The 27,024-nt window shown below is 38.5% G+C and overlaps 4 protein-coding genes and 1 long non-coding RNA gene across 8 annotated transcripts; all 5 read left to right on the top strand.

The window, feature by feature from the left end:
• Positions 1 to 1,548: 1,548 nt before the first annotated feature.
• On the top strand, positions 1,549 to 3,232 carry LOC149393212 (uncharacterized). The gene is made up of 3 exons (XR_016299882.1): positions 1,549 to 1,778; positions 2,840 to 2,958; positions 3,164 to 3,232. It is a non-coding gene; the product is annotated as an uncharacterized LOC149393212 (long non-coding RNA).
• Positions 3,233 to 5,799: 2,567 nt separating this feature from the next.
• On the top strand, positions 5,800 to 6,453 carry LOC149393211 (uncharacterized). Its single transcript, XM_089617944.1, has 2 exons — positions 5,800 to 6,168; positions 6,250 to 6,453. The coding sequence occupies exons 1-2, from the start codon at positions 5,800 to 5,802 to the stop codon at positions 6,451 to 6,453; spliced, it is 573 nt and encodes a 190-aa protein (XP_089474070.1).
• A 5,719-nt stretch (positions 6,454 to 12,172) lies between these two features.
• Positions 12,173 to 17,815, top strand: LOC149393209 (serine/threonine-protein kinase SRK2A). Of its 4 annotated transcripts, none has more exons than XM_089617677.1 (5): positions 12,173 to 12,330; positions 12,749 to 13,164; positions 13,238 to 13,561; positions 13,633 to 13,725; positions 13,833 to 14,752. In XM_089617677.1, exons 3-5 carry the CDS (start codon positions 13,466 to 13,468, stop codon positions 14,025 to 14,027), a joined length of 384 nt encoding a protein of 127 aa, XP_089473803.1. In that variant the 5' UTR covers positions 12,173 to 12,330; positions 12,749 to 13,164; positions 13,238 to 13,465; the 3' UTR covers positions 14,028 to 14,752. The 4 variants fall into 4 exon arrangements, 2 of the variants coding, with proteins under 2 accessions (XP_089473803.1, XP_089473802.1); XR_016299864.1 differs by lacking the exons at positions 12,173 to 12,330; positions 12,749 to 13,164 and adding exons at positions 16,878 to 17,390; positions 17,494 to 17,815 and having other exon boundaries at positions 13,833 to 13,937; XR_016299863.1 differs by lacking the exons at positions 12,173 to 12,330; positions 12,749 to 13,164 and adding exons at positions 16,072 to 16,171; positions 16,632 to 16,829 and having other exon boundaries at positions 13,833 to 13,937.
• LOC149393210 (serine/threonine-protein kinase SAPK7-like) lies at positions 13,045 to 13,459 on the top strand. Its single transcript, XM_089617943.1, has 2 exons — positions 13,045 to 13,191; positions 13,238 to 13,459. Exons 1-2 carry the CDS (start codon positions 13,045 to 13,047, stop codon positions 13,457 to 13,459), a joined length of 369 nt encoding a protein of 122 aa, XP_089474069.1.
• A 7,170-nt stretch (positions 17,816 to 24,985) lies between the features above and the next one.
• LOC149393208 (protein root UVB sensitive 2, chloroplastic-like) lies at positions 24,986 to 27,024 on the top strand. Its single transcript, XM_089617257.1, has 6 exons — positions 24,986 to 25,096; positions 25,394 to 25,749; positions 25,819 to 25,902; positions 25,974 to 26,001; positions 26,078 to 26,467; positions 26,708 to 27,024. The coding sequence occupies exons 2-5, from the start codon at positions 25,717 to 25,719 to the stop codon at positions 26,239 to 26,241; spliced, it is 309 nt and encodes a 102-aa protein (XP_089473383.1). The 5' UTR covers positions 24,986 to 25,096; positions 25,394 to 25,716; the 3' UTR covers positions 26,242 to 26,467; positions 26,708 to 27,024.

Below are 27,024 nucleotides of genomic sequence, written 5' to 3'. Positions count from 1 at the left end.
AGGAGGCGTTCGATCAGAGGGAGCAACGTCCGGGAGTCCCCGAGAGTGCTTCAGAACCTCTGAGATTGAGAGAGACTTGTAGGAGTCCTTCAGGCCAAAGATGGCATCAAGAGAAATAGAGGAGAGCGAGAATTCGAGCGTATCGATATGAATGAATGGGATCACATTCCCCTCAATGAGAGGATGTATTTATAGGTGTTTGAGGGCCTTAAGAGGGTCCTTTATCGTCCATGTGGGACTAGGGGCGCGCGCACCGTCAAGCGGAGGTGCACGGCGCGCGCGGCGCGCGGCGCGCAGGGGCTTGTGCGGCGCGGGATGTGCAGCGCACGGGCGTGCTTTCCGGACGGCGCGGGCACGTCTTGGCATGTCGCGCGGCCGACGTTGCTTGCTGCGCGCGCGGTTTCCTTGAGAGTCGCACGACGCACAGCCTGTTTCGTCGGACTCTTGTGGGCCTTCGTGGTCTTCGGATATCACGCTTGTCACGCAAAATATGAAGGTCTCTACTCAAGGAGCGTGACTCAACTCGAGGAGCGAGGCACGACTCGAGGAGGACGACTCAAGGGCTTGACTCGAGGAGAACGACTCGAGGATCGACTCGAGGAGAATGACTCGAGGCTCGTCTCGAGGAACGCGGCTCGACTCGAGGAGAATGATTCGAGGCTTGACTCGAGGAGAACGACTCGAGGCTCGATTCGACTCGAGGGCTTGACTCGAGGAGAATGACTCAACTCAAGGAGCGAGGCTCGACTTGAGGAGCTGAGAGTTTGGCACGAGGACTTGCCAGTCGACTCGTGATGGAAGGCTTGCCGCTCTTCAGGACCTTCGGTCTGACCATCGGCCCTTTGATCGGCGCGTCTTCTCGGCGTTTCGGGTTTTCCGTTTTTATTCTTCGTCTCTTACTATCTTCCTTCTTCTTCGCCGCTCCTCGCATCTTCCTCTCTCTTTCTTCTGTTTTTATTCTTAGTCTCTTACTATCTTTCGTCTTCTTCGCCGCGCCTCGTCTCTCGCGATTCCTCACCATTGCCACCGAAAGCCCTAGCTCTGTCTCTGCAATCGGTTCTATAGCCCAAAAAAAAAACTCAGCGACCATGAGATCAAAAGGCTCGAGAACATCCGCCGCCACTACCGATCTCCAGTTCAGGTCCCTCCACTTCATCTCCTTCGAATTCGTTATATCCCCTGTCTCTCTATCTCTCTCACCTAATCAAGATTTTTGGGTATTTCTGAATTTTTGTTTCTGTAGAATTTAAGTTCGAGTCCGAGTGATCCATCAACTCTGAAGTTTTCAATCGTGTGGCTGGGAAATTAGTCATTTGTACCTTACAGATTGTTGGAGTATTTAAGATTTGCGATCGTCTTGAACCTTAAGATGCTTTGAAACATCTAGAGATGATTTACTTGTTTTTTTGGAAAAATTCCTCTTGCCAATTGCAAATTTACCCACACCGATTCTCTTTCTTTGGACGGTTTTCTCTTAATTAACTGCCTATTTGTTCTTCTTGGTTTTTTGATTTGGCGTCTCTCCCCGCATTTTTTTCCTACCCGTGCTCTCAGTGGACTCAATCTGTGACCCAATTCTTCGCTTTGCTGCAACTCGTCGGTCATTAGACGGTTCTCGCCCTAACTCCAGCGACGAGACTGAACTCACACGGACAAGAAGGTCATGGAGCACTCTCGATTTCTCTCTGACGATTTCTCAGACTGCAACGACGAAGATTCTAATTTTAGTTTTCAATTCCGTTCCTGACGACCAGACTCTTCTTACCTCACTTTCACAGGTTTTGATTTCCTTACTTGATTTTGCTATTGCGTTTTGATCATGATTAAGTCTCGATCAATAGTTATTTGTGTGGATTCAAAGTTTAGGTTAAGAAATTGTCAGATTCTTCCATATATGTAGCTGATTTAGGAGATATTTTTGTAGAGCACATTTAGGAGTTTTCCCGTTATGTTTTAGGGTTTAGTTATATTTTTTAGTTTGTCTTAGCTTTTTTTTTATTTGAAGTTTGTTATCTTCGGTCATATCTCCTGCTTATTATGTCTCTGTCCTTAGCTGCTTAAGGTAGCTCTCTAATAGCTGTAGTGCCCACATGTTATTGATGTTTTGTGTATCTAAGAATTTTGTGAAGTCTATTAGAAATTTTGGTTTTGTAGTTGAGTTATGTTTAATTTGAATTGTCGATTTTGTGTGGTTGAAACGGTGGTTAGAGATTCATAGAGATTTTGAGTTTAAATTTGGTTTTTTATATTTTTTTCGATTGGAATTTTTTTATCCTGGATTTCTCTTAACTTAATTTTTTTCCTTTCTTCAAAGTATGTCATCTTCGGCCGTATCTCCGCGTTCAATGTCCCTGTCCTTCGCTGATTTAGGAGATTTTTTTTGGTCGATTTTGTGTGGTTCAAACGGTGGTTAGAGATTCATAGAGATTTTGAGTTTAAATTTGGTTTTTTTATATTTTTTCGATTGGAATTTTTTATCCTGGGTTTCTCTTAACTTAATTTTTTTCCTTTCTTCAATGTTTGTCATCTTCGGCCGTATCTCCGCGTTCAATGTCTCTTAACTTAATTTTTTTCCTTTCTTCAATTTTTTATCCTGGGTTTCTCTTAACTTAATTTTGTTTTGTTTTTTTTTTCTTATAAGATCTTTACTGTCTAATCTCTCAAATATATGTAGTGCCCACATGGTGTTTGATGTTTTGTGTATCTAAGAATTTTATGAAGATTAAAATGGCGTCCATTATTTTTTGGATCAAAATAAATAACTCCTCGGGCATACATTGAAATTGCTAATGGTACACAAGGTTTTTTTCCTTGCTCAAATTTAAAGATGAAATTCTAGGTTTTGAGTTTTTTGCGGCCACAACGGATCATGATTCCCCATCGCCATTGTTGCCCTTTTCTCGCTGATGTTCACGCCGTTCCCATTCTTCTTGGGTCGGGGATTCCACACTTCCTCTCGTCAGTTCTCGCGCCTCCTCTTCATTTTCGTTTTCTTTTTCTTGTTTGGATTTTCTTTTTAGTGAGTGTTTTTGTTAAATTATTTGGATCTCAATTCATGTGATTGCCTTGCCTTTTCATTCTTTTGATTGCGTTTGCTTGTTATATGTTTCTTTTTTCTTTTTGGTCTTGAGATTTGAAATTTTTTCTTTTAATATTTTGTCAGATTTCTGTCAAAAGTTCTTTGTTCTGGCATCATCACGACTTCCCCCGTGCACGATCTCTAAGCCATTAAGGCTCCGTTTGGAACCCGGAAAATAAGAGAGAAAGTGAAAATAATAGAGAAAATGAAAATGTAAGAGAAAATAATAGGAAAAGTCAAAATTATAATTGTGTTTGAAAATCATCGAAAATATGAGAGAAAATTGACGGGAAAGTATCGACGAGACTAGGGAGGGAGCTAACTCAAGTCAAGGGTGGGCTCTAGCCCCCTCCCCCTCAAATTTTTTTTATTTACATTTTTTGTCCATTTTTAAAAAAATTTACATATTTTACCCTAAAATATTTACACATTTGACCCATTTTTTTAAAAAAATTTCATTTTTACCATGAATTTTTTTTAATTATAGCCCCCCTAAAATTTTTTATTTACATTTTTTGCCCATTTTTAAAAAGTTTTACATTTTTACTCTAAAAAATTTACACTTTTGACCCATTTTTTAAAAAAAATTTCATTTTTACCATGATTTTTTATAATTAGCCCCCCTAAATTTTTTTATTTACATTTTTTGCCCATTTTTAAAAAGTTTTACATTTTTACCCTAAAAAATTTACACTTTTGACCCATTTTTTTAAAAAAATTTCATTTTTACCATAATTTTTTTTTTAATTAGCACCCTTTAAAAGTTTTTTATTTACATTTTTGCCCATTTTTTAAAAGTTTAACATTTTTACCTTAGACAAATGTGATCCCCTCGTAGACAAATGTGGAGAGATTCTCATTTTCCATTTGATTTTGGAAGGAAAATGGAATCCTCATTTTAGTTATACACTTTCCCTCGCATTTTCCATCATATTTTTTTCTACCATATTTTCCTCAATCCAAACAACCTTAGTAAAATAGGAGGGATTTCCATTTTCCTTTCCCACCTATTTTCCGGGTTCCAAACGGAGCCTTAATTATTGTTGAAAATAATTCCCCTGAATACAGAGCTTTATCGAGGTAACAAGCAAAAAAAAATTATTTGAAATCTGATTTATGTCTCATTTTATTCTTTAATCCAACAATTTTTTCCAATAGATATGTGCATTTTTCTCAGTTTTGTGTATGTTTAAGAATCCATGTAATTGAATTTAGGTTTTTCTTCATTCATAACAGCATCTATGTTTATAGTTCATCATATGAAATCTTATGATTCGCTTGATTAGGTCAGTTTGATCTTTCGAAACTGATTGATTATTAATAAGAAATTGCATAATAGGCGAGTTTACCTGGTTTGAACTTTGAAGGCAGTAAGAAGAATCATTAAACAAATTCGAGAAGACCACCCAACTATCTGGTTCGGCAAATCTTCTCTCTTCTACTGGTGTCTAATTGCATACGAACTTTTTTTTTCCTTTGATCAAATCAAATTTATAGGTCTTTCTAATTTAGCTCTTGAATTATTTAACTACAATCCTTTTCCAAGCCGCTTTCGCCCCGTCACCGACCCTCATGCACTGTTAAGTGTTTTCCATTAGCTGGTTGTAATTTGAAGTAGAATTTCTTGTAGATTGATTACTTGTAGATTGATTTCTTCAGTTATTACTTAAACTATAGATTGTAAAGCTATTACGCTTCTAGGACTTCGTCGAGTCTTTGCTCATGCTGCTGTGGTTTTTTTTTTCAACATCAAATCACCAACCTATGGATGATGGTTTGCTTCGACTTCCTGTTACTGTGATTTTTGTGATCTTACAAATTCCGTTTTTTTATTTGTCTTTTATAGGTTCTGTTGTGAATATTTTTTTGGTAGATATTTAGGCGTTTATCGATCTGCGTACCATGTGTTTGTTGAAATGTTTCCAGATTGTTTTATAATTGGGTCTGTTTTTCAAGAATATGTTAATGATAAAGCTCGGCATTACAAATTACACCAACAGACTTCTTGCTAATCAATCAGAATTTAACAGATGCCCAAATGGTGGCAAAACGTGGCATCATGTTCTGATAATTTTGATTTCCATCTCCATTCTTTCTTCTTTTTCTTTGTTCTAAACTTCAGATTGTTACTCCGTTCTTCGTCCACTTCTCTACGTACACTCTTCTGTCGCATCTCTAAGAGAAAGAGTATGCCGAAGTGAATTCGCCGGATTTCATTCAAGAACTTCAACTACGGAATTGAGAACTTTAGCCAGAATTATCGAGGAAGGCCGAACTCAAAGAAACGTAAACTATAGATTATTTTCCTCCTCTTTTGTGTCCGCGAATCAAATGGAAGGTTTTTTTTTATTTATAGTTTGGAATTGAAATTTGATTTCGGGATTTTAATTTTGAAATTGAATGCTTGAAAGAGAAAGTTGCTAAATGGGTTTTGAAGAAATCTGTAATTAATACTGTGATTATTCTGCATTTACTCGGTAGAATAAGAGCTGTTATTGTGTATATTCTATATTTAGTTAGTGAGATATTCTAGCATTAGTTAGCTTATTTTTTTCCGAGATTTCCTAGATTGTAACTGATTGTATCTCGCCTATTTAAGCAGTGCTTAAGGCTCATAATAAAATATTGGTTCATACCATAAGCTTTCATGGTATCAGAGCGATTCCCTTATGAAAAAACCGATAAATAGTAAAACACAAAACACTCATTCCTCTTCCTCCATGGAAATTTCCCAACCATCAACAGTCCTTTCGTCTATGCTCATCACAGGGCATAGATTAACTGGACATAATTTCTTGGAGTGGGCCCAATCCGTGAAGCTTGCCATTGACGGAAGAGGAAATCTTGGATACCTATCAGGTGAAGTCAAGCAGCCGAAGGAGGGAGATGAAGGATATACCATCTGGAGGTCAGAGAACTCATTGGTTATGGCGTGGCTGCTCAATTCGATGGAGGCCTCAATAGCCAAACCGCATATGTTCTTGAAGACCGCCAAAGAGGTATGGGACTCGGTCAGAGAAACATACTCTGATCGGGAGAATGCTTCGCAGGTCTTCGAGTTTAAGACAAAGCTATGGCAATCCAGGCAAGTTGGTCGAGATGTGACAACCTACTACAACGAGATGGTTGCGCTATAGCAGGAGTTGGATCAATACAATGAAGATACCTAGGAGAGTGCAGCCGATTATGCCAAACAGAAGAAGAGGGAAGAAAATGACCGCGTGTATGTGTTTTTAGCAGGTGTGAATCGAGATCTTGATGAAGTGAAGGGAAGAATTCTCGGGAGACGACCGCTGCCCTCAATCCGAGAAGTCTTCTCGGAAGTCAGAATTGAAGAGAACAGGAGGAAGATCATGCGTGGTAGTGAAGAATGAAGAAGCTACTGATCGGACAGTAGAGACATCAGCCTTGTTTACCCGAGAAAACGAGGAGAAGAAGAAGCTGTGGTGCGACCATTGCAAAAAATATTGGCACACAAGGGAGACTTGTTGGAAGATACATGGCAAACCGGCCGGGTACAAAACGAAGAAGGAAAGAGCCTTACAAGCTAACATGGCCGATTCCTCTCGAGAGCAATCACTGCAACCCGAACAGCCACCTTTCACCAAGGCTCAGATAGACCAGCATCTAAAACTCCTCCAACTCTCTCAAAAGGCTTCAAACTCTGATATTCCCTCGTGTTCCTTCGCAGGTTCCCTATCTACCTTTTTATGCTCAAAAGAAAATAATATTTGGGTAATTGATTCAGGTGCAACAGATCACATGACCGGAAATTCTCGTCTTTTTCTATCCTATAAACCTTGTGCGGGGAATAAAAAGGTTAAAGTTGCAAATGGTACTCTTACACCAATTGCAGGAATAGGAAGTGTAAAAATATCAAATATCTCTCTATCTAAAGTCCTTCATTTTCCAAGTTTAGCCTGTAACCTTGTGTCAGTAAAAAAAATCACAAAAGAGCTAAATTGTCGTGCTATCTTCTTACCCGATTCTTGTGTTTTTCAGGAACTAACAACGGGGAGGATGATTGGCAGTGCTGAGGAACATGATGGTCTCTATTATCTTGAAGATGGATCGGACGTGAATAAAATAGGTCAAAAGACTTCTTGTTTTCAAATTTTTTCTTTTCCGATGAATAATAAAGAAGTGTATTTGATGCATTTTAGACTAGGACATCCTAGTTTTTCATATTTAAAAAGGTTGTATCCTACTCTTTTTTTAAATAAAGATCATTCTTCATTTCATTGTGATATATGTGCTTTAGCTAAACATCACAAAAATCATTATCCTACACGGCTTTATACACCTACATCTCCATTTTCACTAATTCATAGTGATATTTGGGGACCTTCTTGTGTATCTACATTAAAAGAAAAGAGGTGATTTATGACGATTATTGATGATCACACTAGGATAAGTTGGGTTTACTTGCTTAAAGAAAAAAAATGAGGTTAAAACCATTTTTAAAACCTTTTTTAATATGGTACAAACTCAATATAGTGCACAAATTAAAATGATAAGAAGTGATAATGGTCGAGAGTATTTTTCAAAAACTTTACAAAAAAATTTTGATGAGAAAGGTGTCATTCATCAAAGTTCTTGTACTGACACTCCAGCTTAAAATGGCATAGCGGAAAGAAAAAACAGGCATCTTCTCGAGGTAACAAGATCTATTATGTTTTCAGCAAAAATACCCAAATACCTTTGGGGAGATGCCCTTCTTCATGCAACATATCTTATAAATCGCATGCCTTAAAAAAATTTGGATTTTAAAACTCCTATTGATGTGTTTTCAAAATATTTTCCTAACTCTCGTACCATTAACTCCTTGCCATTAAAATTTTTTGGATGCACGGTTTTTATAAAAAGTTCAGACAGGACCGCAAGTAAACTTGATCCAAAAGGGAAAAAATGTGTTTTCTTAGGTGTTCCAGCTACACAAAAAGGATATAAATGTTTTGATCCTATGACACGAAAAATGTTTATTACCATGGATGTTGTCTTTTTTGAAAATGAAGCCTTTTTTAGTAGTGTTCTTCAGGGGCAGAAACAAAATGAAGACACTACAAATAGTTTAGGCCTAGATTTTCTTAAAATTGATGAAATTGGTGATAATAGGGTCGAAATTGAATCTGAAAATATACCTAATCCGAGTATTGATCATGTTTTGGATAAAAATTTTGAAGAAAATGTCTCTATAGATAAAATTGATGTTTCTATAGATACAAGTCAAGAACCACCTCACAATCCCGGAGAAATAAAAAATAAGAAACTACTAAGTCCGTATGAGAAATTTTATACAAAGAGGATCATGAATCAAGAGATAGAGAACATCACTGCTCCCTCAGCCGACCATGAACCCGAACCGGTGGAAGTTTCTGAAAAAGGTAAGGAAAAGGTAGACTCTGACTCTGATCTCCCTATAGCCTTGAGAAAAGAAAAAAGATCTTGCACCATGCGTCCCATATATCCAATGTCCAACTATGTCTCTAACCATTGTCTATCCATGTCTTTCAATGCCTTTACCACAAATGTGTCCTCCATTGTTGTCCCTAAAACTATTCAGGAAGCCTTATCTGAACCAAAATGGAGGGTGGCTGTGATGGAAGAAATGAATGCTCTTGCGAAGAATCAAACATGGAAGGTTGAAGGGCTACCTCAAGGGAAATCGATTGTGGGCTGCCGATGGGTGTTCACACCAAAGTTCGATGCCGATGGGAGTCTAGAACGCTACAAAGCAAGGTTAGTTGCTAAGGGCTATACGCAAACCTATGGCATCGACTACATGGAGACATTTGCTCCGGTTGCAAAGTTAAACACAGTGAGGATTTTGCTCTCTATTGCTACAAACCTAGACTGGTCTCTCAGACAGCTGGACGTGAAGAATGCTTTCCTTAACGGAAAACTTGAGGAAGAAGTCTACATGAGTCCTCCTCCGGGATTCGAGGAGAAATTCGGCTATAATGTTTGCAGATTGGAGAAGGCATTGTATGGGCTGAAACAATCTCCAAGAGCCTGGTTTGACAGGTTCACTCAGCTCGTGAAGCGACAAGACTACAAGCAATCTCAATCAGATCATACCCTCTTTATTAAACACTCAAATGACGGTAAAATGTAAATTTTGATTGTTTATGTGGATGACATAATTCTTACAGGAAATGATCTGAAAGAGATGGAGAAATTGAAGATGAAGCTTGCCACTGAATTCGAAGTAAAGGACTTGGGAGAAATGCGATATTTTTTGGGAATGGAGATCGCTCGGTCCAAAGAAGGAATTGCAGTGACACAGCGGAAGTACATTCTTGATTTGCTTCAAGATACTGGAATGAGTGCGTGTAAACCAGCCGACACTCCGATAGATCCAAACCTGAAGCTGGGGAATATCAAGGAGGGAGTTCCTGTCAATACGCAGCAGTACCAACGACTAGTGGGCAGGCTTATATACTTGTCACACACAAGACCGGACATTGCCTTTGCTATGAGCATGATAAGTCAGTTCATGCACTGCCATTTCGAGAAACATCTTGAAGCTGCAAACCGGATACTACGCTACCTGAAGAGCTGCCCCGGAAAAGGTCTCTTGTTCAGAAAAGGAGGGAAGAAAGAAGTAGAAGCCTTCACAGATGCCGACTATGCAGGATCCGATGTGGATAGAAGATCCACTTCCGGGTATTGTACATACGTATGGGGTAACCTCGTGACGTGGAGAAGCAAGAAACAAGGCGTGGTGGCAAGAAGCAGTGCTGAGGTAGAGTATCGGTCGATGGCTAATGGCGTATGCGAGCTACTATGGATAAGAAGAGTGCTTGAGGAATTGAAGATGGAGATTGACCTACCAATGAAGCTGTTTTGCGACAACAAAGCAGCAATAAGCATTGCTCATAATCCTGTTCAACATGATCTTACAAAACATGTTGAAGTGGACCGACATTTCATAAAGGAGAATCTAGATGCTGGCATCATTTGAATTCCTTTTGTGGGAACAACCGATCAGACTGCAGACATCCTCACAAAGGGACTTTTTCGACCAGTGTTTGAGAAGATGATTTCCAAGTTAGGCATGTTTGATATATACTTTCCAACTTGAGGGGGAGTGAAGAAATCTGTAATTAATATTGTAATTATTCTGCATTTACTCGATAGAATAGGAGCTGTTATTGTGTATATTCTATATTTAGTTAGTGAGATATTCTAGCATTAGTTAGCTTATTTTTTTCCGAGATTTCCTAGATTGTAACTGATTGTATCTCGCCTATTTAAGTAGTGCTTAAGGTTCATAATAAAATATTGGTTCATACCATAAGCTTTCAGGTTTTAATTCTCTTCATTCCATTCAATTTTTGAAAATGATATATGATATCTCTGGTTCATTGTTCCAGGTATATTGGATTCACATAATTAGAGGAGAAAAGTGCACTGATGAATCATGATGTGATTGTGAAAGGTTAGTTCAGAAGCCTAATTAGTTTGGTACTGCTTTGATATACATGGAAATGTAATACGATAAAGGAGGTTTAAGTTCAGTGTAGTGTTTTAAGCCTTTGATTTGTGTGTGTGTGTGTGTATGTGTATGTGTGTGTTTTTTTACTGTGTTTGGAACTCCGAGTATAATTCTTTTGATGTAAAGGTACCACATACCAAAGGCACTTCATCATGTATGCTTTGTTTGTCTATAATTTATAAGAAATAATTGGGCTCATATGTTTCCCTGTACAGACAAGTTTCTTGGAAAGAAACAAAAAAAATATATGGAACATATAGGGATATCTTATTTAATCCTTAGAAATGAAGTCTGGTGTGGTAGAAATAATATACTGGATTTAGTGTTGATAAACCTATGCCCAATATCTTGGACTGATATGAGTATTACCCTTCTTGCTTCCATAATCCCATTTTCCATAATCCCATTAGAGTTTCCAGTTTAATTAAATAACCTTTCTCCCAAATGTAACCACTTTAGTACCCGTTTTCTGGCTCGATCGTGTCGTTCGCAGATTGTGGAAAACAGTTCAACCTACGAATGATGCCTCGAAACACAATGGAGTCATCGAGGTCCACGAGCTAGGGTGAGTTAACAAAATCTGGTTTGCTGTTCTTGGATTGCTTTGATGTATGGCTGCTTAAATATGAGAACCGGTCTTGTCTTGTGTGTTCGTGTCTCACTTAAATTGAAGCTCATTCTGAAAATGTCAAGGTCTTACATAGAAGTATTTCTTCAAGGTCTTTTTTGTTTTTCCTCATAAAAATGTCAGTGCTTGATCAAATTGAAGCTAATGTATGTTCAAGGTCTTTCTTTTCTGATGAATGTTCAAGGTCTTCATATAGTTCATAGAAATATCAATGTTTGAAAATGGGTTTAATTGATTAAATCGAATCTAATTAATAATGCACTACAGTCTGTTAGATCATATGCATGTCAAGTGTTTGAAAATGGGGTTACTTTTGATTAAATTGAACCTGATCTCAGATACCAATTCTTGCTTCTTGTTGTGTGTGCAATGAATGACCCGTTTGTGATGAAGGCATGGACTAAAACCTACCCCGAGAACAAAGATGTAAAGTTCCTCGCTGACGGGTCCGCGACCTATACGCACGCCCTAGGCCTCGAGCTAGACCATTCGGAAAAAGGACTCAGGATTCGGTATAACGACTGAACAAATTGAAGCATCATTACCCAAGATTCCATATAACAAGGTAGCAATTTCGGATGAAGTTTGAGAGCAGGTACTAATTTTTTTTATTTGTTATATAAGAACTAAAGTCGTTAAGATGTTAACATAGAAAGAATAATCTTTTTTTTTTTTTAAATTTATTTATGTGTGGCAGTCCGAGTTTGGTTTCCATATCAGGAAAATATATGGTTTCCATAATCAATATAGTTGTCATTGATTATATATTTCCTTGAAATGTTTGCACTTATTATGAGTCTCAAAAATTAAACTCTCTAAATATCATGTATGGTTGAAATATTTGATATCTTAATATTCATTTATAAACTCATGCTTTGAAGAAAAACTTGGTAAATGAAATCATACATATTTTAATTATTTACTGATTACAACTAGAACCACCTTTAAGACTAGTATATATATAGAAGATGACGTCAGAGATGATCCAGCTTAGATAGAGATGGAAAATCGTAGCCGTCGAATAGAGACCAAATCATGAATTGAATCAAGACCTAAACTCACTCCTTCACACTAGTCTCGTCTCAAACTCAAAATCAAATCGCGCTTATCGTCTTCGATCCCGAGGTACTTTCTCAAATTCAAGTTTCTCGATTTCAATCTACGCACGCATGTTCGATTCGATTTCTAGGGCTTCACTTCTCGACTTCTATTTGAGTATGTCATTTGGGATTTCCGTAAAAATCTAACCTTTATGCCTTTTTAATAACTCGGAGACGAATCAACTCATCTATAGGCTTTTTCTTCTAGATTTAATTTTACGATTGAAGCTAAAAAACATAATCGAGCTCACTCAAAAGATTTCTGGAGCTACTTTTGTTAGTGGTAAATGTGTTCCCAGGTGAATTAGATCTTGTTTAATATGGCGAGAGTACTTTAAAACTGTTTGTTAAGTGCATCGTCGTATATATAAATGTATATGTGGACATCATGGCATGCAGGGGTGGGATGTAATTTAATTATTAAATTTAATTTGGTGTGAAAGGTGAAGAAGCTGGGAAGATTCCCGGTGATGTCTGTAAATAATAGTGAAGAAGTAAATAAGGGACAATGAAGAGGCAGTGACTTGAATCGAGCTGGTCATCGCGTACTGTTGAAGATTCCATTCTTCACTTTTTTTTTTTTAATTTTGTTTTATAAATAAAATAGTATAATAGTATACATCTTGAATTATTTCGAAAGAAATAATAGAAGAAGAAGAGGGGAGATACTTGTAATATCATAATCTCATTTATTGATACAAAAAAGAAAAGAAAAGAGATCTGGATCTGTGAGAGAGAGATGGAGAGGTACGAGGTGGTGAAGGATTTGGGGGCGGGGAATTTCGGGGTGGTGAGGCTGCTGCGGCACAAGGAGACGAAAGAGATGGTGGCGATGAAGTACATAGAGAGAGAGATGAAGGTAAAGAGAGTGAGTTTTGCGAATCAGGTGATGTGTGTGTGTGTGTGTTTGACACAAGATCTTTTGATGGCAGATTGACGAGAACGTGGGGCGGGAGATTATGAACCACCGGTCGCTGCGGCACCCCAACATTATCCGGTTCAAGGAGGTGGTGCTGACGCCGACGCATCTGGCCATCGTGATGGAGTACGCTGCCGGTGGGGAGCTGTTCGACCGCATCTGCAACGCGGGGCGGTTCAGTGAGGACGAGGCTAGCAATTTCTTCCAGCAGCTCATCTCCGGAGTCAGCTACTGACACTCCATGCAGATCTGCCACCGCGACCTCAAGCTCGAGAACACCCTCCTCGACGGCAGCCCCGCCCCCCGCCTCAAGATCTGCGACTTCGGATACTCCAAGGTCCGCTCCTTATTCTCTCTCTCTCTCTCTCTCTCCATTCACTCACTTCACTCACTTGATCCATCATATAGTCCTCCCTCCTCCACTCTCGCCCCAAGTCCACCGTCGGCACCCCTGCTTATATCGCCCCCGAGGTTCTCTCTCGCCGCGAGTACGACGGCAAAGTAATTCCCTTTCCTCTCTCTCTCTCTCTCTCTCTCTCTCTCTCTCTCTCTCTCTCTCCTCAGGCAGGTGTACATGTAGCTTATAATCTCTGGATATGAGTTTTCAGATGGCCGATGTTTGGTCTTGTGGAGTGACCCTCTACGTCATGCTCGTCGGCGCATACCCTTTCGAGGATCAAGATGACCCCAAGAACTTCAGGAAGACCATTCAGGTGGGTGATTGCTCTCTTCTTCATTCGCTTATTCCTTTTCCTCACTTCTCACCACACCGGCTTCGTTCATCATATGAGACCTTTCCTTAATTATTTACCAATTACAACTACAACCACCACGTGCGAAACACGTGTTTCAGACTAGTATATATATAAGTCAAATGTACTACATAAATAAATAAGTAGGTCAATGATCCATAATAAGATAACAAAACATAAATTGCTTCAAAAGTCCTTAAACAAACAAACATGGTGAAGAAGCAACAAAGAAGACAGATCCCGGCTTAGGAGGTCTTGGGGGGCCCTGCTCGCCTTCGCCGATGACATAGTTCTCGGTCTTGCGACGCTTCTTGGTCTTGTAACAAAACACAAAATAGAATGGATTTACAAGATTCAACTTTTCTCCCGAGAGAGAGAGAGAGAGAGATAGAGAGAGAAAGAGAGAGATTGGCCCAGTAAAATTCTAAACGTTTAAAACACAAGTATATTAAATTTGTAATGCTCCTATCAAGTTATTTTTTTAAAACCATGAGAACACACGTGCCTCAAAAACATGTTTGTGTATTCGTAATAGGAACATCTTAAGTTGATACAGTGGAAAAGAAGAGCGTGTTTTTTCCCTGACACTGCAAACAAAGATCTAAACAAGACATTTTTTATTTTATTTTTATTTTTTATTTCAGCAAAATCTAAACAAGACATAAAAAGTCTATTTTTCTTCGATTAGTCAATGGGAACATAATAGATATTCTTGATACTTAATTTAACTCATTTTGTACTCGATAAATGAAACATTTCCAAGTTACATTATTTTTGCACAGTAAAACGAAGGGAAAAAAAATAGAAGCTTACGTATCATGGTCCACCGAGAGCGAAAAGCAATATTGCGTACCGTTTTCTCCGAGAAGTCGGCCGCGATCTTCACATATTGCTGTACCGTGGGTTCACCGCCGTACCTAGAAAACAAAAAAGAAAATGAACACAAGAAGCATATATATAGCTTAAACAGAAAACAACAAACGACATATACTTAATCAGCTCCGTCTCGACCTGGATCTGCTCCTTAGCAGACCAAACCACCTCGTCACTACTCTTCTTCAGCATCCCCGGAACGGAGTCGATCATGAGGAAATTCGAACCTTCTTTACCACTACGAGAGCCCATCGCCAAAGTGTATATCTGAGAGAGTAAGAGAGAAAGAGAGAGCGAGAGAGAGAGTTTCTTTGGCAATGCAATGGAAAAAGAGTGAAAGAGTGAGAGTGAGAGAGTAGCATTACAAAAGGGTAATATATATATATATATATATATATATATATATATAGATAGAGAGAGAGAGAGAGAGAGAGAGAGAGAGAGAGAGTTCTTTGGCAATGGAAATATAGTGAGAGAGGGAGAGAGTTTTACCGAGGGGTAGAAAAAATTACCATATTGCTTTCTCAGGGCCTGCCATTTTTTTTTTTGAAACAGTGCTCGTACATAGCATTAGAACACATGTGAGGTGAAAAGACGCTAGTGGTTGATAATTCATGCTATATGTAAAGATAAAAATTTAAATCTCTACTTATCTCTACTTAGCTGCTAAGCCAAGAGATAAGTAGAGATTTATATTTTTATCTTTACATATAGCATGAATTATCAACCACTCGCGTCTTTTCACCTCACATGTGTTCTAATGCTATGCCCGATCACTGTTTCAAAAAAAAAAAATGCCAGGCCCTGAGAAAGCAATATGGTAATTTTTTCTACCCCTCGGTAAAACTCTCTCCATCTCTCACTGTATTTCCATTGCCAAAGAACTCTCTCTATATATATATATATATATATATATTACCCTTTTGTAATGCTACTCTCTCACTCTTTCACTCTTTTTCCATTGCATTGCCAAAGAAACTCTCTCTTTCTCTCTTACTCTCTCAGATATACACTTTGGCGATGAGCTCTCGTAGTGGTAAAGAAGGTTCGAATTTCCTCATGATCGACTCCGTTCCGGGGATGCTGAAGAAGAGTAGTGACGAGGTGGTTTGGTCTGCTAAGGAGCAGATCCAGCTCGAGACGGAGCTGATCAAGTATATGTCGTTTTTTGTTTTCTGTTTAAGCTATATATATATGCTTCTTGTGTTCATTTGTTTTCTAGGTATGGTGGTGAACCCACGGTACAGCAATATGTGAAGATCGCGACCGACTTCTCGTAGAAAACGCTACGCGATATTGCTTTTCGCTCTCGGTGGACCATGGTACGTAAGCTTCTATTTTTTTTTCCTTCGTTTTACTGTGTAAAAATAATGTAACTTGGAAATGTTTCATTTATCGAGTACAAAATGAGTTAAATAAAGTATCAAGAATATCTATTATGTTCCCATTGACTAATCCAAGAAAAATAGACTTTTTATGTCTTGTTTAGATTTTGCTGAAATAAAAAATGTCTTGTTTAGATCTTTGTCTGTAGTGCCAGGGAAAAAATACGCTCTTCTTTTCCACTGTATCAACTTAGGATGTTCCTATTATGAATACACAAACATGTTTTTGAGGCACGTGTGTTCTCATGGTTTTAAAAAAATAACTTATCAAGGAGCATTACAAATTTAATATACTTGTGTTTTAAACGTTTGGAATTTTACTGGGGCAATCTCTCTCTCTCTCTCTCGGGAGAAAAAGTTGAATCTTGTAAATGCATTCTATTTTGTGTTTTGTTAGAAGACCAAGAAACGCCGCATGACCGAGAACTATGTCATCAGCGAGCAGGGCCCTCCCAAGACCGCCTAAGCCGAGATCTGTCTTCTTTGTTGCTTCTTCACCATGTTTGTTTGTTTAAGGACTTTTGAAGCAATTTATGTTTTGTTATCTTATTATGCATCATTGACCTACTTATTTACTTATGTAGTACGTGTGACTTATATACTAGTTTGAAACATGTGCTTCGCACGTGGTGGTTGTAATCAGTAAATAATTAATGTTATCGGCCCGACGAGATCCGACGACGCGATCGGCCTTTCGGGCGGCCGGACAAGCTCGCCCGGCCAATGGCTGATCAAGACTCACCCGGCCAATGGTTGGCCCAGGTTCACTCGACCATTGGCCGGCCCAAGCAGTTCACTCGGCCTGAATCTCATCCGGCCCAGGTGCTTCACTCAGCCGAGTGAGTTTCTTCCGGCCCCAGCAGTTCACTCGGCCAATGGCCGAGTGAATCTCATCCGGCCCAAGTGTCTCACTCGGCCGAGTCAACCTCATCCGGCCCAAGCAGTTCACTCGGCCAATGGCCGAATGAATCTCATCCGGCCCAAGCGTCTCACTCGGCCGAGGGCCGAGTCAACCTCATCTGGCCCAAGCTTCTCGCTCGGCCATTGGCCGATCAAGTCTCATTCGGCCAATGGCCGACTCAACTTCACTCGGCCAAGGGGCCTTCAAAACGTCCCTTGGTCGCCTATAAATACGAAGCTCGACCCATCGAGACAGGTAATCCGATTTTGAGTACTGAAACGCTGCTGAACTCATAACTCACTCATTTATCTCAAGTCTCTGCTCTCTAAACACCTAACCTCTTTTTCCTACTTTTCAGGTGTTGAGACGAGGCAAACATCATCTACAGCTAAGGGACGACTTGAGATACCAAATCCGACACGTTTGAACCCGAACGTGATCACTTGGTCCGGCCTTGGGTCGAACCGTTTGGGGCTCCTAAATCGTTGTTCGAAAACGAGCGACAACATGTATAATATATTAGATTATGAGAAATTAGATATGATCTGAATATTTTATTTTTTAAAGTATATTGGAGATATAATTTAATTAGTTCTATTCATAGAATAAATATATTTTATTAAATAGAATAAGATCAAATAAAAAAAGGGATCAAATCAAGAAAATGTATATTTTATTCGAGTAAAAGTAAAAGCTATAAGTAAAAGGCTTAGGGTTGAGGTATTTATTACAATATAATGGTTTTCACACTTGGATAACCGTGCATTGGTTTGGACAAATTTCCTCTTTCCCAGGGTTAGAGAATATGTCCATAACTCTTCCAAAAGAAAGAAAAAATCATTCTGACACCTTGTCGGAATAGTTAGTGAATCAATGAAATGGCCCACGCCTTGGTTTATATCATTAAGAGAAACAAGTTGGAAGACATTTGATCCAACTCAAAGGCCACGATAAATGCGAGGAATGTGAAAAATACAAAGACTACCGGTGTAGAAAATCAAATTGCGTGGTGATAATGTATGTGTTTTGAACTAGTTATTTAATTTGTGTCTTATGGTTGTTTTATTTAGCCGCACCTTCATCTAGATTAGTTAAAAAAATTCTAGAGCTAAAACGACTGTATAGAGCTAAAAGTATTTTTGAATTAAAATGGTTTTGAATTCAAATTTCCGCATTAAACTCCAAAAATAGTTTTTTGGTAATATTTTCGTTACAAACTTCGTGAAGTTGTTTCAAAAGTCTTTAAGAGAATTTGAATCATAAGTAAAGTAAAGAAACTACCAACAAACACGAGGAAACCCATTGGAAGGAAGCCCTAATTAACATGGAAAAAGACGGACCTACAGGCACCCATGCCCTACACAAAACGATCTCGTAGGGACCTTGTCAACGAGACCATCAAAATAATAACCTAATTCTACCACGAAGGAGGACATACACTGATCAAGCACCCCCTCCCCCCTCACCCTTGACTCGGATCCAAGGAAGACTTCCCACGACAATTGGCAGAGGAGAAGAAGTCCCCTTATGCTTTATCTGCCGCAGTTGATGTCCCACGGAACACCTCTAAGTGACAGAGGTCTTACCCTTGGCATCCACAGATCATGGTGACATCAAAAGTGTCACACGCGTTCTTAGCTCCCGCAAGAACAACCCCACGTGAGGGCTGGCAGACCTAGGTCCGTACGATCCCAACTTGAACTCTCGACCCAAACATGGTCGGAGACCTATCGTCGTGTCGCTCACAACGTTGGTGACTCCACAGACAGGGTCACCAATCCGTTCCACCTCGAGAACAACAGGCAAGATTCTTCCGTCGATCGTCGGGTGTAAGGGAGACCTACCATGCTTTTCCAACCCTACCATCACGTGGGTGGAAAAGCCGCCGTGTTTTGGCACCCGAGTGCCTTCATCGACAATGACAACAAAGGATTGGTAGCCACCCTTGCTCCGCCGAGGATCTCCTCCATGGAGTAGTCATTGCCTTGGCCTTGAAACATATATCGGTATATGTCCATTATCGTGTTATTAAAATAATATTCTTCACACAAGGGAGCCCTTATAGGGCGTACACGAACTCTTGGACCCACCATCAAGCATGTGGTTAAGGTCCATGATGTTAACAAGATATAAAGAGGCTTCGCGAAAAGAAAAGAAAGATGGGGAATAAGGCTGAGAAGAGAAGAAGAGAGAAGAATGAGGAAAATGGTGTGGGACCTTTGCTTAAAAGTTCTCGCCACCACACACACACACAAGAAAATTTTGAAAACCGTGAACCGAGCTCAGTTGAAAGATAAGAGGTTAGTTTTCAAGCGCGAGAAACAAAGCGGTGACATCAATGTTATAAAGTAAATATCCGGCCCTTAGAAAAGTACAAATGATGATGGAATACGAGAAAATGAATCATTTTTTAACATTGCTGAACCAGTGTCCGCCATGATTTTGCGAGACCTAAAAGAGCTCTCGTATGCTCTCGGCGAGACCCAGCCCATAATGGCATGTCTTGCCGAGACCTAGACCAAAATGATAGGCTTACTAAAGACATCGAGGACAAGCCTCGGCAACCAAAGGTCTCGCCAGACAAGGCGAGACCAATACATTCACACAAGGCCTCGCCACCAGACGAAGAGGCCTAGGCTGTGCCCCTACGGCCCTACCATGTGGTCTCCTTACCAAACACGAGACCATGCTCCAGTAGGCGACCCCACACACGAGGTCTCAACGTCTAGCAGCGAGACCAGCCTGTTGGAATTGATCTAGGGTTTAAGAAAAAGTTTAACGCTTCGGGTAAGCGGCGAAATTTTAAAAAATTTCTTTTGACAAGTAAAACGATTTAACTAACCTAGACAAAGAGCAAGTACACGTAAATAAAAATTATTATGAGCATTATAAATTTACTAACCTTTTTAGAAGCTTGAACGTTGAGAAGCTTTTGGAAAGTTGCAACGTTCGTCTCCCCTCGCAGCACGTCTCTTTTCTTTCCTCGCCAACTCGAGCAACCATGAAAGTTTCTATCACTATAATCACTCGAGAGAAAAGGAATTAGTGGGTGGGCACTTTTAAACACGACGGCTCGAGAACAAGTCTCAAAGTCGAAGAGCTAAAAACACTAGGTCAAATGAGGACCTAGGTGCCAAAACAAAAACGAAAGAAAACTAGAGAGAGAGAGAGAGAGAGAGAGAGAGAGAGAGAGGAGAAGTCGGCCAAGTCTAGAGAGAGAAGCTCTCAATCTCTAAAACTTTGGATGAATGAAATGAGAAGAATGAGGGCTCTATTTATAGGAGAGGTTTCACCTTCAATAAGGTAGTTTCCTATTCTATAAAATATCACATATTCATGAGCAAAATATTCATTCTTTCCCTCTTTCATTTGGGCGGCCAAATAAGGCTTCTAGAAGGCTTGGATTTGTTTCCTCTTTTGCTTCCCTTAAGCCTTGGCCGATTTCCTTCCTTCCTTTTAGAGGAAATTTGTTTCCTCTTTTTCTTTTGGCAAGTATCTTGATACATTTATGCACAAAAAAATCTCCCTTTATTTTTCTATAGGGTGGGCGGCCAAGTCTCCTAGAAGGAGCTTCTAGAAGCTTCTTCATTTGTTCATGACAACATGAGAAATGCCTATTAAGAATTTTTAATAAAACTCTTATGAAATGAAATTAATCCACAATGCCCAATGAACACATCATGGCCAAGTGATTTAGGTCATCATATGACCATGTCAAAAAATTTATTGACATTCATTTCATGCTATGTCTAAAAAGACTAAATTACCTTTTTTACAATTTTCGCAAAACTCGTCTCGTTCTTGTTTTGCTTAGCTTCTAGTTTAACTATTCATACTCGATGTGATTAGTGACAGTGACCTCATGGATCCAAATGAACAAAGCTTGACCTAAAAACTTGGACTTAAAAGTTCACAAACATTTTTCCAATTTTAGTTTAATGTCAACTGACTCCACTAAAGAGTTGACACTGAAAATATATTGGTTCAAATGAATTTATTTTCTACTTAAGAATTCAACCTAATTGTATTGAGTGGATCCATTGAATATTATCTATGTTTACTCTTCATGAATATCATCAGCTAGTCAGGATTTACAAAATTACCATTTTACCTTTCTAGCTGTTATTTCCTCAACTCCTTTGTCGCTTGTGAATAAATTAGAAGCAATGTATTGACGAGGAGCTAACAAGTCACATTGTTTCATTCAAAAGAGTCAAGACTCGATTTGGACACTGGTCAGTTCATCTATTCACATTCCAATGAACAAAACATGAGGTGATATACATTGCATTTCAGCAATCTTGTACATGAATTCCATATTTATGAAAACTTCAAAAAGTTACTCATGACATCTTCACAGCTTAGTACTTCACCAATAGGTCATGTTCAGAATCACATAGTGAGTCCGAACTCTGACTTTCTTAAATGAGAATACGTAAGCTGTGAAATGGCATGCTCATTTCAGGATTGAGGTAAGCACGATACAATTCATACGTACTGACTTTGAGACATAAGGGGTTAAATGGTTTGTTCTTATCTTGTCTCTAGAAGTGCACTTGTCAATTCAGTACATTCGGAAGATACCTAGAAGAACTATAGAGTCTCTAGCTCTCAATGCCCCATAACCAGACATCATAGATTCTCCTAATAATCGTACTGAGGTCAATAGTCCTTTGACCCTTAGATTGTGAATATATTGTTTTAAGCAAACTACGAAGAGTTTGTTCATACAAATCTACATTTGTCTCTTTGTAAGTTGTTAAGTTTGTTTATGGACTAAAGACTAATGTTTTATCATAAAACTCCAAACAGACAAGGAAGAATGAATGAACGTTTCAACTTTTTATTAAATAAATAAGCAGTTACAAGCAAGAGTCTTCGTGAGATTTTATTACATCAAACGTACAAAATAAAGACTACAACTCTTCTTGTGGGCACCATTGACAACACAGCCTCCCGCAAGCGACCCCTTCACAAGATCTTGCCGACCAATGGCGAGGCCAGGAAGGCCAAGGGCAAGACCTCCCAAAAAGAGCTCATAAATTCCCTTGGAACTTGTGCCAGCCACGAACTCAGGTCAAAATGCACTATAAATATGGAGCCACTCTACAAAAAAAAAGCTAATCATTTACAACATAGGAGAACCCATATTTCAAACACAAATTGCTAAACCCTTCCGCGCTAATATCATGCTTTTTCATTGTTGTTTAACATTACACTTATACTAATGTTGAACGTCGGAGAGTACAACGAGGGAAAATCCTCGGTGCCCCTCTAAGTTCACTGTTTATTTCCTCCACATGACATAAATCGACGAATTCTCGCCTATAAGTTCGGTGGTCTCGAAGTTTTGACAACACTATTTTACGTAGATGTAGATAATACATTTCAAACGATTTAACCGACTTATCCCAACTCGACAGCCATGAAGAAAGAAAAAAAAATATTGATTAGATGACACTCTTCGAACAGTAAGAGTTTTCAAATAAGGCAGAATGATCGATTACTATTCATAGACTATTCACCTATATTATAACCGATACTAAACTGCCACATCACCTATAATCTACTTCTTCAATCACCACACGACATGTCACCTTCAAATAGAGAGTTGGTTTTGTTCACTTATTCGTAATGACGCTCAGTATTCGTAATGCTGCATTTATTCATAATACATCATTCTCCTTTTTATTCTTTCTTCATCCGTGTGATCCATGTCGGTGGTTATTTATTTTTTTTCCTCTTTCAAAATAGGGAGAAGGCTTTCCCGTGCGTCTACAGTGACGCGGGGTTGCAGACCCTTGCTCTTCCGCTCTTCACCATGGATCATCACCGGCAATCCAGTTATATTCTCTTGTCTCTCATCGCTTCCAGTTTCAGCCCCACTGTGGACTCTCTGTACGTAATTCTTCCCCATTTTAAGGAACTGATTTCTCGTCGTATATATGCCGTTTTGTATTAGATAGAACAAATCTTCTCATTTTTTTCAAAGTTTTGTTTCTGTGGTAGAATTTGACCTAAATTTTCTTTCTCAGGCGATATTTGTAGATGACTCAAGACCAGTAGCTCATAGGGTGTTGGATTCTTTCCTGAACAAGTTCTTTCCTTCGGGATATCCGTACAGGTGGGTTAAACCCTTGATTCTAAGTGGTTTAATTTTTTACGGAAATTTTATTGTTGATTTTTCGTTTTTGTTTTATTTTTCTCACCCTGGAAGTTTGTTGGTTTTCCATGGAAATTATATTCGGTTTTGGCTGATATTTGCCTGAGTTTCCACCGAAAACTGTGAATCTCGATGAAAATTCATCACCTCTTTGTATGGTAAATAGGGTGAGAATCGAAGTACATAAGTTTTTTTTTTTTACTTTTTTTCTATACTGTTAAATTTGTATTGGAAGACTTTCCATTTTTTAGATTTCCAAACTATTGCCGGCTTTCTCTAAAGTTTCTTTATTCCTCGCTTTGCCTACAGCTGACTGGTCGCGGAAGTGCGTCCGATTTTATATCCATCTTCTTCGAAAATGATATTAAAATTTTTGTTTGTACAATGATGATAAAGTGCATGCCCTTTCCGTGGAAACCAGAGTTGGTCTTTACCGGAACCTCTGTCATGATAATCAATCTGAAAACGGAAAGCTTTGTGGCAATGCGGTAACAATTAATTCCTCATTTTCCAATTAATCAATCTTTACAAAATTATGTTGAAACCATTTTAAAATTTACTTGCATATTTTGAGTTGCAAGACAATTCGGACTCCATTGAGAACCATGAGTATTCCTGTGTGGAAGGTTTGTTGGATGTTCTAAAGCAGGTATTATGCAATAATGGCTTTTGTAGAGTTAAAAGGGATGTCATTCATGTGATTTCTATCTTAGTTTTTTAATTGTACTACACTATGAATTGTTCTATATTACTGGGAAACTGTCACTAAAAAAAATACAGGGAGGCTTCGTTTTTTTATGTTGATTGTACTTGTTGATTTCTTGCGGCATTAGCGAAAGCTCAACAATTATTTCTTGATCAACAAGAAAGGGATTTCATTCTTAGCCAAGTAACTGCAGTCATAGGTCAATAATGTTTCTGGTGCCAAAAAAAGTTTTCTTTACAGTCCCACAATTCCTCCATTTGGTTTAAATCACTTCATCTTCAAGTCGTAGTTGTGCTTCAAAATTTGAAGACTGATTTCATATATATATCTATGTCGTCGAATCATATACACGTGGTTTAATGTTCGTTTCTAGACTCACATTTGTTTGAGAACCCATACACATAGGGGTAGAACCCATACCGTAGATAATAATGTTGAAAGTAGTTCTTACGACTTTATATTCAAGGCAATAAAATTTTTAGTTTTTTTTTTATAGCCAACACTGTTCCGGTTTTTTGTTTCATGTTGGAAATTTATAGCTTATAGTTTTGGTTCTGGATTGGTTGCTTCAGGTTTGGAGCTGTGATTTTCGTGTCCGGTTGGGACTGAGATACGCTGAGCAAGAAGACTACTCTGATGACAGAAAAAGTGAAATGACCGAGGGAAAAAACGAGGAGTAATTGTCGTGTTTGTCTCAATTAAGGTAAATCCTTGATTCTTTGTCTTCTCTTGCTCTAAATTTGAGGAACAAACTTCTTGGATATTGATTTGATTATGAAAATAATTGTCGCGTCTGGATTTTATATTTTTCTTACCACTCACCTGAGTTATGAAAGCTGGATTCAGTATTCCATATTTATTTTTTCTTGCGTAATGATTCTCAATCTCGTTTATACCATTTTTTTTATTATGTTTTAGTATTCTTCCTTCTGGTCTCTTGTTTAATTGCTGTTTTGAAATGTGCGAGAATTACTGTAGCTTGTTCACAGGAAGATTATGGAGAAGTTCGTCTTCTCTAAGACTCCTCCAGTTGGTTGCTTGTTCGGCCTTTGGTACCTATTCAATATCTACTTCAACATCTATAACAAACAGGCATGGCTTTAATTTTTGTTATCAATTGAATCCGATATAAATATATGTGAATCATTGATTTCGTGGTTTTCAGAGATAGAGTGATACTCATGAACTGTTTATTTATTTAAAAAAATGTCAGTAGGACATTCATTGAATCTGTATCAGGATTCCTTTTTTTTTTTATATTACATTTTTAATTTTGGTCGTAGTTATGATTGTGATTCGATTGTTGGTCTCCATTGTACACTTACTAAATTATATATGGTAGATAAATCTTTATTAAATTATGTATGCTATAATCTTTTAAACTTTCAGGTTTGCTCAAAAGCTGCAGAACCTGGCAATAAGAATAGAAGACTTAACACGAGCATCTTTATTCGTTATCCTTCATCTTTTGGGCAACGCAATATTCTTATTGATTCTGGAAAGTATGTGATGTACAAGTTTTTAATTTTAATTATATTTTTTTTACTTATGATTCGTTTTCTATTCTGCAGATTCTTCTACCACAGTGCTCTTCAATGGTTTCATGCGTATGGATTTTATAAGAAACAAAATATGTAAGACATCTCACGAGATTCGAATGTTTCACTTTTTTGTAGCTAAGATACACAGAGTTTCGGGCGCTGCAACACTTCATGAGCGCAACACTTTTCGTCTTATCAACTCAGGTCCGCTTCATTTTTTGGTGCTAAAAAAATTACTTCAGATACAATTGGATATCCTCGTGTTTATTTCAGATATTTGACAATCACAAATTGGATGTATTCTCTTTTGCCGCGGGGTTGAGACCCACACTTGCACAAGCCACTGTAGTAAGCTGGGTAAGTTGTAAATTACTGCGTAAGTTCTGATTTTGAATGATGACGATACTAATAGTCTTTTTCCGATACAGGTCTTGAAAGACAGAATGCAACACGTGGGTAAGCTCATATGTAGTATAGCATGTTTAGCAAGAATGATGGTTTTTTTTTTTCTTTCTCTTTTGTACTATTGCAGCTGATGTACTCTACGACTTCGGAACGGGCTTAGAAGTTCTTTCGCCATTATGTCCGCAATTGTTCCTCCAAATGGATGGGCTCGGTATTTTCGCAAAGTCGAGACCACGAAACACCCGTATCCGTATTGAAGATTTTTTTCGAGATTATCGACTTAATACGTAAATCAAAATCTTATGTTTAAAATCAAGTTTTATCTTTTGAAATACAGGGCATCGCAGTTGTGGTCGCATGGGCAACGAGGTTACCTATATATTCCTCATTTGCCAAAGAAGGTAATCAGAGTGATCTTTTCGCTAAAGGAGAGGCAATCTCGACATTTTTCAATGTACTCGGAATCGGAGCAGGAATTCAACTGGCATCAACAGTCTGCTCAACTATGCAAGGAAAGGTATTTGATCCATATGCGTTACTGAATTTTTCCAGTTTCGTACGTGTGTTTGGCAAAAATGATCAAATTTATTTAGGCCAAAACTTTTAAATGCACTTGTGGTTCTAGTCTTATGCATCGACATTTGAGTGATCCTTTATGTACTGCTTCTTTAAGTGTTTTCTTTGAAATAGGTAGAGGAAATGTTGGTTGACTGAAGCGTCTAAAAAATATGAACTGAATTTGCTTTACTCTATGCAGTTGATTGTTGCCCCTATACTTTATTTTGTATATGTATGTTGTGTCATCGAAGAGATGCGAGCAACTCCTGTGAACACATTGAATCCACAAAGGACCGCTATGATTGTTGCCGATTTTGTAAAGGCCTGTTTGACATATCCACTGCTTGTGTATAATAGCGATGTTTGTTTATCGAAAAATATCATTCATATTCCTTTGCTTTATTGAAATGATCCATCATATACATTGCACATTAAAGTCGATCACAATCCTCCTCTATGTTTTCTAATTTATTGTAAAATTAACTTTATATTTTATTAGTTGTTAAAATGTATTCC

The sequence above is a fragment of the Urtica dioica genome, chromosome 6, assembly GCF_054948205.1.
Source record: "Urtica dioica subsp. dioica isolate 48M chromosome 6, U.dioica_male_clone48M_v1_H2, whole genome shotgun sequence".
In the NCBI taxonomy this organism is placed as follows: domain Eukaryota; kingdom Viridiplantae; phylum Streptophyta; class Magnoliopsida; order Rosales; family Urticaceae; genus Urtica; species Urtica dioica.
This window is presented reverse-complemented; position numbering and strand designations above follow the sequence as displayed.